Source organism: Diadema antillarum, unplaced genomic scaffold (assembly GCF_040938485.1).
Source record: "Diadema antillarum isolate AM-2024a unplaced genomic scaffold, OU_Dant_1.0 seq00001702_RagTag, whole genome shotgun sequence".
In the NCBI taxonomy this organism is placed as follows: domain Eukaryota; kingdom Metazoa; phylum Echinodermata; class Echinoidea; order Diadematoida; family Diadematidae; genus Diadema; species Diadema antillarum.
Window position 1 is genome coordinate 184,619 of NW_027272392.1, and position 13,313 is coordinate 197,931.

Below are 13,313 nucleotides of genomic sequence, written 5' to 3' on the forward strand. Positions count from 1 at the left end.
CAAATAAATATCAATGCGTGGTGAGCAAGAGTTTCAATCGAGTAGGATTATATTCGAGAGACAATGTATTTATACAGAAGGACACAGACAGACAGACAGACAGACAGACAGACAGACAGACAGACAGACAGAAACAGACAGACAGACAGGGGGCGGACCATGAGATTTGGGCAATCGGGGGATGGGCAGACAGTCGTGTGCCAAGGGGGAAGCGGCATAGGCACTCTCCAAGATAAAAGATGTCGGTGTCGGTGCCGCTGGCGGAGAATCTGCATGAAACCATAACGATCTGATTAACGCGGGAAATGCACGATTTAACGCAGTTGTTGCAGTTGTAGATCCGAGATGCGCTTTGCTGTCAATCACCGGGGACTCGGAACAGGCAGCTCTTTCTCTCTCTCTCTCTTCTTCTCTCTCTCTCTCTCTCTCTTTAAACACAGCATCTGTGAGTACAACGTACCGCAACGTGTGTGAGCAAGTTTTGAAAAAGCAGATTGATTTTGTGATGTCACTTTTGTACCTTTATACCCTCGAGATGACATCCGCCGTAGCCGTGTTGTCACGTTGAGTTCACAGGGCATGGATTGATCAATGTGACATAAACATGCATGCAGACGACATCCAGTGTAACCAGAACTGCACGCAGTGCGTGGCTTTTTTTGTGTGTGTCAAAGCCGCTACACGATCGTCGTGACGTGACATGACGTCATAATTCCCACCTTAAGACCGATGACAACCTTGGATCTGCATCCGTTCAATGCATTTGATTTGGGGGATTTTTAATTTCAGAATCAGCGTAAAAGAAAATAGAAAAATGTATGATCGGTGGTCAAGGTTGAAGTTTTATGCAGGTTTACTCATTCAGGACATTAAATAGCCAGAGTTTCAAAATAATATAGTCTCAAAGGATGAAGAACGAAAAATACGATCCCAGGGTTACATCAGTAGGAATTACGATTAATATTTCATTTTTTTTTTCATTTATTCATTTTCATTTTACCAAAGAATGTATTAAGTGTGTAAATAGCATATCATGTCAAGAAAGCAATTTACGTATTATATCAAAATTATAAACAAATGTGATGCTTAAAAGCATGATTTACCATTTGCAGATGAAACAAAAACCCAGCATTAGTGCTTTAAAATAGTTCTAAAATGTGAGTTAGGGATAAAAACAGCCACTGTAAAAATTTGAATCCGTATAGTCGATGTTAAGTATTGTTAAATACACAAAATGTGAACAATAGTTAATTTGGATGATGGTGCCAAAAGTTATTGAGGATTTCAGCCGGGTATTTGAAATAAACTTGTACAATTATAATGTTCATCTTTAAATCTATAATTGGGACCGTATTCCATCCATCCTTCTCTAGATCCTGAATGCTTCACGCATACTCTTGGGAAAGACTACCAGGGTTTTGCCAATAAGACCACCGGCGGTAGGAGCTGCGTGTCGTGGAGCAGCCCCGCCCTTATCCCTTACCTCAACGATTCCATGTCCGTCGGTCCGGCGATTCGTCACACCCTGAACACTGGTGGTCGCAACTGCCGCAATCCGTGGTTGGATCGGCAGCGACCGTGGTGCTTCGTGGAGCTGCGGCCCGGCGTCATCTCGTGGGAGTATTGTGACGTAGGCAAGCCGCGAAAGTCATGCAACATTGGTAAGTCATATTCATGATTCAACATCCAACCTCTTCAAATCCTCCCTGTATTTCTGAGTTTTCCAATATCAACAAAATGACAAATAATTTGAGGCTGGTAAAATATATGTGCAGTACTAAATCCTACAGCAAATAATCCACCAATTCGCCGTGGAGGAATGAAAATGGTTGCGCGATATTCGCTCTCTATTCTTTTATGATATAATTTCTATCTTCCGAAGACACAATAGTCATCGTCAAGTAAGCAAACATGAGAGTTAAGTCGAATGATGTGAAATGTTCATTTAAAGGCGTCAAACGCCCTATACAGCTTCTTCCATTGATCAATAAAGTAATGCAATATTAAGAAAAAACCCACACATACACAAACAGCCCAATCACTGCCAATGTACATACAAATGAACACAAAATGACAAGGACAATTTGCTTCCCATGTTGACCATTGTAGAACAAGTCATAAGTCAATAATTCAATTATCAGAGAGATTGTGTTACTGGTTACAGAGTAATTTACGCAGTTTTCAACATGATTAGAAGTGTGAAAGTGAACTATGGTGCCTATCCTTCTTGGAGAGAAATCCTTAAAGCTTTTATCAAAAACAAAAACAAAAACAGAATGAGTCTTCAGGATTCATAACTCGAAGCCAATTTTTCAGTCTTCAGTCTTTTACTCGCTTTTCCTTTCTCTTTCTCATGCAATGTGATCAAATTTCTGTCCGACTACAAGTCAAGAAAAGAGGAAGACTTATTTGACACTTGAAAAGACATTTTTCAACTTTCAACTTTCAACTTTATTTTCACCTCCATCAAAATGAACAAAGAAATTTATGTACATTGCATATACACGGGATATTTGTGATACAGAACAAAATTTGAAAAGGTACATATGAAAATTATGAAAATGAAAAGTAGATGTGATTACATCTTTGCTAAATACATAAAGCGTATAATACAAGTCAACTAAGGATGAGGATGGAAGTGGAGGGTCCCACTAAGAAGGAAAGCTTGTACGATATGGGACCCTCAGAAAAATACACAAAACATCAATATAAAACACAATAAACGAACCGATGTCAACTGACATCAAAATGATTGGGAAGAGGAAAAAGAGAGAAAAGGAAAGGAAAAAAAGAGGAAAAAAGAGAGGAAAAAAAGGGAGAAAAAAGAGGGAACTACAGCATGTGCCATCGTGGACGCAAGCAATCTGGATTTCATAATGTAAAATAAGTGATAAAATACAAGCTGGATTGAATGTAATGCAAAACATTTTTTATACGTAGTTATGTTGGTAAGAATGCAGGAGAAAAAAAAACACATCGTTATATTTAGAACACAGACAGGGACATAGTTTAATAGGAGGACTTATGTAAAAAAGAATGATGACTTGACTGAGATGATAAAGGGAAACTAACTCTGTTGGATGTTGTAAAGTTTCAATAAAAATGATTTTAATTTATTCTTAAAGGAATTCAGAGATTGAGCTGTAGTAATGTTACTGGGAAGTGAATTCCAGTACTTTGGCCCGTCGTAAATAAATGTGTTTTGAGCCAACAAAGTTCTCAGAAATGGCAAATGGAAATCATTTGATCGCCGTGTTGGATAATTATGAATGGATTGATTTCTTTGAAACATTGTTTCAAATATATTTGGGAGATTATTTTTATTATAATTATACATAAATTGTCCTAGATTTGATGAGATAACAAATGTAAATGTCAGGGTAAGATTCTATTCTGATTAAAGCCAAATGAATTTGATAATTATCAACAGGAAACCGGAAGGTGCAATAAGAATTCATAAAAGAAGAAGAAATAATAGAAAAACTTGTGTGCCGTAAAGAATCTCTACAATCAGCCTATAGACATTTTTACACTGCACTAGTAAACCCGTCGATAAATTACAACAAAATGTATTTTCAAAAAAGCTTGGTGACATTTCGCAGATTGGCAAAAGAGCCACAATCTGTATATTAAAGTCAATACACAGTGTTCCCTTGCACGATACACATTGCCTTCGAATCAAGGCTCCCATTGATGTTGTCGGCGATTGATTGACAAGGTTGTGATTTCTTGGCATCGTCAATGGTTTTTACGTCAGATTTGGCCTAGATTCATCGGATCGAATAAATCAGATTCTTGGAAAACACTATCGCAGTGATCCACCCCGCTTGAAAGTTCCAGCCGGAACGAGATTTTGACGTCACAAAATATTGTGACGTCATCTGCAACTGTCAAGTGCATTCAGCGTTGTGGGTTTGCGAAGCAGTGGGTTGTGGTAAGTTTCATCATGGCGATAACCGCTACGTAGTATGTGGGAGCCCCTACTAGTGAATCGACTCATATGTAAGTTGAAGAGGGGGCAGTAGAGGTATAGACTCACCGTTATTTCAGATCACAACACATGTGGCAGCAATGACGTAGATCTTGAGGTCAATTTGCTTTAAAAAAATGAAATTAGAATTCAAAATCTACTTTTTCCAGGATCATTCATCGCTGCTTTAGCGGCCGATATTTGAAATTTAGAAATTAACACTGTCTAGAAGAAAATTTGAAAGACATATGAAAGGTTGCAATTGGACGGGTTTGGAAACGATTGGCATTAAAATTTTTTTAAGAGGGTGAAAAAAAAAATCTGTACTTCGAGGGTCTCTTTAAGTAATTTATAGTGATATAAACTCAAGACTGATGCAAGGCGAGATTAACCAGGACATAACAATCGGCAACCAATATGTACACAATGACTAAACTTTTTTTGAGGTTGTGGACCAACAAGATGATTATGGAAAAGGGGTGTTGTCTTGATGTCAAAAGTCGAAAAGATACCACATGCATTAATGCCAGTGCCATACAGATTAGTCTTACATCGGCACGTTTCAAGCCAGCACGTTTTGGTAGGCGAAGTGCAGTCACAATGTAGATAGTCGTATTGTATTTTTTTCCCCGAAAATTATTGCCATCTCGCACTCAGATTATGATAAGAAAAATGAAAGAGAAGAGTTAAGAGTCATAATTTCTTGCGTTGAGAAACGTACTTTAATTACATACGAAATTACGGCTATAAGTGACGGATGGATTAGTCGCATTATAGGGGATATGAATTTGCTGACGTGGCACACAATGTGCATGTTGCCATAAAGTTCACTTGCAGTATCCAGTGTTGATGATGACTTTATCAAAATAGTGCAATTAGTCATGGTATGATGAAACCGCAAGACTTCCGAATTCATAGTGCGACATAATCGAATCCTATGATTAGCGGTGATTATGACCGGAATTATCATCCCTATTTTGAGAGAGTTAACAGTATGGCACTGTGTTGTTACAGGGCCAGTTACCTTAAAATAACTGCGCCTGTGGTCGAGGGAGGTAAACACGACGGAAACAGTGTTCCCTTCTCAAACTCCATCACAACTCATCCCACCACTGGAGACTTAAAGATGACATTTCCGATTTTATGTTCTGTCCGTCGTTCTATAAAAGTCCACGAGCTTTGAAAGTCTGAACATTAAAAAAAAAAATCGGTCAGCCCTGCGTATATAATATGCCCAGCATGCATTATTTTGAATCCATCCAGCACCACTCGAAAATGTTTCCCCAGACTTGTCCTTCCTGTTTGGCGGACTTTTCCAATTAGCTAGACAGAGGCGATCCCATGAGATTTTCATGGACATGCACGATTGTGGCGATGAATGCCGAAATATCCTTAAGCTGCGTCATCCTTTCACGACCCGATATATATATATATATATATATTTCTATTTTCTAGGTCTAAACCATCTTTAAAACTCCATCACTCCCCATCCCAGCCTCCACTTACCCCTTACCACTCCACTCCACCCCTCCTCCACCTCCCTGAAAATGGAAAAAAAATCTTCCTTGAACTTCCCGTCAGGAAATCATTCTCAAAATGTGGTGAATTAATCATAATTCGCCGTACCAAAAATAGACGGGTGGCATCCACACATGTGCGCCATACTGAGAGAGGAAGGATAAAGAACCAGGAGGGGAAGATGTTTCCTCAGAAGAAAGACCTTCGGTGAGACCCACTTTATTGAGTGACTATACCTCCCATGGGTGTTCCCTTTCTTTCATGTTTTTTTTTTCTACCTGCGAATATGGCTGCATCATATCAATATCGCATAATCGACGCGCGGGCGAGGAATGACGCAGAGTTACATAATGCGGAAGCTGAGCTCAGCGGGCGCGCGTTCGACCACCGGTTCACGTGGTCAGACGCGCTGACAAATGATGTCTTGTCCAGGAAGTTTGAATATCATCGCACCGTATTAAGTGACAGTTTTTCCTTCCCTATATTTAGAACCACTCCTCCTGTTCCTTCTTCCATTGCTATTTCTGTTATTTTTTTCTTCATCATCTCTCCATTCGTTATCCTCGTCACCGTCTTCGTCTACAACTATATGTCGTCATCTACTGTTGCTTCTTTCCCTCTGCTCCTCCATGGTTTCTTCTTCCTTCAGGCTCCTTCTCCCTCTCTCTCTCTCTCTCTCTCTCTCTCTTGCATTTCTTGTATCATTATGATATTATACTTCTTGGCCCTATTTCTGTTTGATCTGCATTTCTATTTCATTCGTTTTTATTTCATTTCCCTTGTCGTTTAGAGTTTCGTCATCTATCAAAAGTTAGTTTGTAATGTAAAATATATGTTTTCTTTTCCAACATGATTAGTTTGGACGTTGAATTCCATTGGTAATAAGGCAAACTCGTCTTCTCTTATCAAAAAAACACAAACAAGCACGCGATGTATTTGTATTCATGAAAACATATCACTATGTCTATTTCTATCTATCTATCTGCCTATTTCTATTTCTATCTTTCTATTTATCTCTTTCTCTGTCTATTCATCCATCTATCTTTATCTATCTATCAATCAATCTATCTATCTGTTTATCAATCTATCTATCTGTCTGTCTCTCTATCTATCTATACTATCTATCTATACCCATAGATATTAATACATAGACACATATGTTATGTGGTCGCCACATCACATCTTGTCGTCGCCTGAAACACAAAGCTCCCAGTCTTTGTCTTCTCGATCTGGAGACATGTTCACATGCACGTGCTTTGAGAAAGTGGACTGTATAACACGTATAACGCTGTCGACCGCAACAGCTGACAGAAAAACAAGTCTGAGATTGAGCTCCTACTGGTCCATTTGTTTGTAATAACCATAACAGCAAAGACTACGTATTGTCATATGTTTGCTAACCACAACACAAGCTGTAAATAACTCTCTCCTTTTGTTGTTTTCTATTTAGTCCCTTCTACAAAATATGTATACAATGAAATCAATATCGCTCACAATCATCACTTTCAGATAACACACTAAAATGCATAAGTGCTTATACCAGCTCTACCACTTCCTATTCTATCAAAACGTTGTCGACCTTTGCGAAAGACACATCAAGAAATGCGTTAACTGAAGAAAGTAAATACGACGGTTTTAAAAGGAACTATAGAAGACACCACTGTTCACACTTGACAGCGCATGTCGTCTTCGAAGGTGTATGAACATGTCGTCGGTCTCGAAGTTGTCTCAAACACTCAGGCTCGAATTCACAAATGAAACCATGGTTTGAACCATGGACAAAAACCATGGAGCGCCAAGTGTCGCATGGAATATTTCGTTATGAAATCAGTCATTTCGTCGATGAGATGATTATTTTGTAACGAAATGACAACATTTTGTAACTAAATGAACATTTCGTCCACGAAATGATAATTTCGTTAACGAAACGGTCATTATTTTTGTCGACGAAATGACCAATTTCGTAACGAAATGTTCCGTGCGACACTTTGCGCTCCATGGTTTTTGTCCATGGTTCAAACCATGGTTTCATTTGTGAATTCGGGCCTAAGTGTTTGAGACAATTTCGAGACCGACGACATGTTCATACACCTTCAAAGACGACATGCGCTGTCAAGTGTGAACAGTAGTGTCTTCTATAGTTCTATATAGTTCCATAGTTCTATGGCTTAAGTGGCAACTTAACGCCCTTATCATTCTCACCCAACGAGGTGTCCCTTAAAACATAAGGATTGGAAGCAAATCTTCACACACAGACAAAGACACACGCATTCACACACACATGCTCACACACCCACACATACACAGACACAAATTCACTCTTCTCTCTTGCTGTTTTCGTGATAATGAAGCTGCCAGCTGTTTTCACTTCATTCTTTAAAACATGAAGAGATTAAACGAAAGAAACCATAGTTGGTCAGGATTGTAATGCTCTTCACCTGACTGCATATAAAATTGTTGCAGTATTAGAATCCCACTCAGAACGTTGGCTTACATTCTTTACCTTTTGTCTGAATACTTTGTAGCTGTTGGGTTTTTAGGGTTATGGTGTCAATTTCGGGTACTAAGGACTGAACTGTTTCCCGTGAATATAATGTTTTATTGAAGAATGTTTACATATCTTATGACGATGACTTAAATTATCAATTGCAGGTTAAATATGCAAGAATGAGGAAACCATATATACTTGGTTCAATCACATCAAGTGGTTGTCCAGCACTGTGAAATTAGAATAGCTGTACGGAAAGCGAAAGGAACTCTCCAACGGATCTCGGATAGTAAGACAAGAACGCTACCAGAATCACGTTCCATTTGGAAATGTCGTTACTATTCCCGATACTGCTAGTTCTTGATTGTATTAAGGGTTTGTAAGGTGTTGTCATGTGGCTTAGCAGTCAAATTATCATCTAATTAACTTCATCAAGTGAGAATACATCAAATGATATCAAAAATTGAGAAAAGGAGGACTGGTCACGTAATGATCAGTGGCGCTCTTTCCGTGGACTGTTGCTTCCTTTCTCTTGACATACGATAGTGAGGTTATCATCTGTCACTGATAAGAGATACGAGTATGCACCAATGAATAGCAGTATGACCGCTGTAAACTTAACCACCTTTCTTCCTTGACAGCTATACACAGTCTCACCAAGGGTTCAACTTGGTGAAAAAAGGCTTGTCGTCTAACCTCGAGGTTAGGGCTTGTCGTCTGAACGTAACTGTCTTCTTCGTGCAGTCACTTGTTTCGTTGCCGATATGAGATAAAGAAAAGGGGAGGATAGATTTGGAGAGATAGTATATAAAATGCAGTGTACGTGATATCCAGGGATTTCAAAAGTTGGCAAGCGAAAATACGTTAGCTCGTTCTGGCCTCGGTGTGATGAACTTCTTTCAAGCAGTCTTAAGACATTTTCTCCTTCCTTTCATTCAAGTCTCATATTCGTCACGAAATGAGACTCATTGAATGCCTATGAACTCTTTCTTCGTTTCTTCCTTCTTTGCAACAACTTCAGCCACACCTTAGCTCCTTCCGTTCTTTCTTCACACAAGGTATACCAGCCAGCTTTACTGTAGCTGACATCAATGGTATACCACTATGCATAAACAACAACTTGATGGCATTGTCATATAGCATGAACATTATTAACACCGTCATTATCATAGTTATTGTAATAAGCATTGCCATGCTACGGTCATCTGTATTGTTGTGCCTCAAAATATCTTTGTCATCGTGAGGATTACTCTCTTTATAAGTCAGTCGTAATCACGACCAGCATCCGTACACCTGTTGGATAAACTTTCTCAATCTTTCTTCAGTAATGCCGATCTCCGAAGACCTTTCGGCTGACAATGATCGTTTCTCGTTTACTGTTCATGCTATCGGAAGAAAAAAGCCCGTTATACTTCGCTGATCATACGGTACTCGGGCACCGTTGGGTGTGTTCGGCTCCCGAAGGTAGATTCAGACCGTGAAGCGGGATTCACACTATAAAACACTCTTACCCACATAGCAATGTTGGAGCCACGCATGCTTGCGTTTATCGAGTGTTGTAATGTTTAAGTCGAATGTAACATCGGGCGGATTCAGTGTAATAGACCAGTCTGCAGGGAGATAGATGGGAGACTGCAAAATGATTTCCATCAAAATTGTAATTTCGACTGAAGCCCTTAATACGCGAATTTCCCCTGATATTCAGACAACTTTATTGGACTCCATGAAGCAAGTCGTTAAAATGTCACATTTCATGTTATGTGCCTCGTTTTTGTGTTTTGTATCTCAAAATGTGCGATTGTGATCTTCCAAATTGGGAGTGTTATAGGAAAGAACGTGACTACTATATTACAATAATGCTTTGTCAGACTCAAGGGAATGGAGATTAGCAACGCGGCGTTGCTATAGTTACAGGAAGAAAAGAGAAAAGAAAAGACTCTGAAAATCAAGGAAGTCACATAAAGGTAGAACTAAATTAAGCTTTTCTTTCGTGAGCTATGACACCCACGTTCTTATTTAGTGCAGGAAACTAAAGACATTTCATCCCCTTGGTTTACGCTATAGGGCAAAGGAAGTGTCTGAATTCTCTCGTAGCAATCCAACCAGTTTACTTCCGAGGTCATGCGTTCAATCGATAACAATTCCCCCGGTCTTGTTTCTTTAACCCCCAGCTTCAATCCCCGTGTTAATGAATATTATGGTCAGCGAGTCATGCCAATAACTTCCCCTATGTCACAGTGATGATATCCCGCCCAGACATACCCCCATACTTAGTAGTTTTATGTTATATCAAACGGGTGGGGCTGAGAGTAAGGAAAAGACCGAGGACACCATAGTTTCCCCCATCTCATTCACGTATACGCCCATGCGCGTGCGAGGAACTGGCGCGCGCACGGTTCGCACGAAATCTAAAATCCCTTTTAGACCAGAGAGTTCTCGTATTGATCTTTTTAACGTTTTTTGTGTCTAAATGCCTGTAGTAATAATTAATACGTCGTTTTATGTCATTTATGATATTGTGTATGTCAAAGCAATGGTTTGAGCAGCGTTTCGATATAAACGACGTACATGCTCACGAAGTATATTCGTCTCTCAATGTTCTAATATGTCCATACGTCGTATCAGTATTGTTCGCACTAGGATTATCGCAAATTACCCAGAGATTCCAACGCAATACGCAAAGCCTGCAAAAAGTTCGTCCTGCGCAAGTGAGAGACTCATACCTATTCATCAGGTTCTCAATAAAACAAGACTGACGTGATGCTGCCATACGATAGTACATTGGAACGTTGTATCCGAATGGTCTCATATCAATACGTCGTATATCCATAGGTCTTATTAATATACCAAAAAAAAAAAATCAGTGTGTCTGAAAACGCTATTAAGGTGTCCCTAACACTCCGAATACTAGTACAGGTATGAACGTCTGAATTCAAATATCTGTCATAACGTAGCATAACGTAGCATACAGCACTCAAGACCTCAAAATTCTATTGATGGTCTCACTAATTTACCGGCTAACCTAACTAACCTTTTCTGTGCGTGTGTGGTGGTTGAGGAATGAAATGTCGAAATCTCGAATTAAGCTAGAGTCTTGCAACTATAGGTCTCTCAGTTTAATGCTGATACCATTTTCGATGTAGGCTATAGCCAATCAGTTACATACGAAATGCAATATAGGAGCCTACGTCCAACCATACACAATAAAGAATGAAGAAAAACAGTAATCATCAGCACGATGTGTTTTCCCCCTGCCTGTAAGATGGCTGACCACGCAAGAGATAAGACAGAATCAAATCTGTGCTCTCAATTTCATTCAAAAATCCTTACCAGCAAAACTATCATGCACTGATGATAAAAATGACGTTTGAGATAGGGGTGATTGGCCACAGATATTTAGAAAAATCCTCATCTAAAGGACTTTATAGAACGAGGCATAACTCGCATTTGTTAATGTTAGTTTTGAAGCAGCGTCATTGAAAACAGGATATATGTTCTATTACTTTCGATCAGACATTTTCGATGTTTAGCATGTTGAGTTGTAGCAAATATCAAAATGAATAACAAAATAAGATGAATAGAACGAACGTCGGAAAAATCTCAATATTGTTCAATATGTACATACATATTAGACTTTTCATTGACATCAATGTACACAGCAGGGCATAATACTATGTATAATGACAATCATGTAATATCATTCGTACCATATACATTGCACTACATCGCAGATTAATTTGATTATGTCTATTATTTATAGGATATGTCACACATTATCAAATGAGAATTATAATTTTGCCTGTAATACTGCCGTTCTCTTGTGGTGTTGTATGCTGAATTTACACATGTATAAGCGCATGAATGAACGTAATTCCCAACATTTTATGTGAAAATCCGTCTCGCACTGTTCACCAGCTCGCTTGACGATCGAGGGTAGCATCAATATTCTTTAATGAATACCATGCTCGCATAGCGTTTATGACACTGAACAAGTTAAACCCTGGATCGATTATGTTAAGACTCCCTAGACAACCGCGCGAAGGCTATAAATAGAAAGCAATAGTGAGGGAACGAAGTGACGTGACTATGTACTCCAGGGCATAGTAGAGAGAATCAGGAATTAAAGCAACATTTTAAAAAAAGGAAAAAAGAAAATTGCCCAAACATAATTACTGAAGAACTACAAGCCACTAGGTAAGATTGTTTTTGGTATTTGTCAACAACAGCAACCAAAACAAAACAAACAAAAACAATAACAACAACAAAACAGAGGCAAGACATCCTGTAAAAGTGTACTTACTTCAACTTAAATCCTTTCTCTGATTCCGCCCCTCTCTCCATCTCAGAGCCTTATACCGTTTTTTTCTCTGATCATCTGACCTCTTTCGATTACTTTTCTTTTTCTCTCCACTTTTCCTTTTTCTTTTACTCCATCTCTCTCCCCCCCCCCCCCCCCTCTCTCTCTCTGTCTTTCTCTGTGACTTTACCAGGGTTCACAAAATACGTTTCCTCTATCTCCGTGCATATCGGCGGTCTACGGGGTGGGAGTGTTTGTAGTAAATCATTAGATCAGAGTCTGCACTTGTGGCGTTTGGTGCAATGAGTCATCAAGCCGTCAAACTTGAGTTTTCGAGAGTCCTCCTGATGGAGATCCAGGGGAGGGAGAGAGAGAGGGGGGGGGGGGGGGGGGGGGAGGGCGTGAATTAAGGATACACTGTGAGAAGGGGGGAAGTCCTATAGCATCTTGGCTTGATTGTTGTTGGGGTTTTTTTTTCATTTATTTTTATTCTTCTTTTTCCAACAAAACACAACACAAAGTAAACCAGGAATTACATTATAAACATAAACATTCGACTTTGCAAAAGATAAGTGATACAGATAAACATAAGAATGCATGCTGGCAAAAAAAAAAATGCAAAGTTATGCTTCAGTTGAGTAAAAGAGAATTGAGAGGTCCACTAAAAAGCAAGCTTGTATATTGTGAACCACTCAAAAAAAGACATGAATTACTTATTTACAAACACTTTAATCTAATCGTCTGTACAAAGATTGATTATAAAATTTTGTTTGTACAAAGAACAAATATATAGTTCAGGGAATCTCGGCCAAAATGTGAGATCATTAAAAGACTACCTATGTGCACCTGCACACTCGTACATTGCAGGGAGATAATCAAATCTCTCAAATAGATGTCTGCCATCTCGACCGTCCAGCAGATTAGATCAATATTCATCAACGCATTATATCAGAAACTTATAGCATATATGTGTTGCAAACATATATGTATGTACATATATATATATATATATATATAAACTCTCTATATCAGAAGTTATT

General features: G+C 38.9%; 1 protein-coding gene across 1 annotated transcript in view; it reads left to right on the top strand.

Moving 5' to 3' along the window:
• The window catches only part of LOC139711771 (uncharacterized), an 85,011-nt gene that overhangs the window by 54,255 nt on the left and 17,443 nt on the right, over positions 1 to 13,313 (top strand). Inside the window, exon 3 of the mRNA XM_071623624.1 lies at positions 1,374 to 1,661. Coding sequence (XP_071479725.1) covers positions 1,374 to 1,661 — 288 coding nt within the window. The remainder of the gene's footprint in view (positions 1 to 1,373; positions 1,662 to 13,313) is intronic.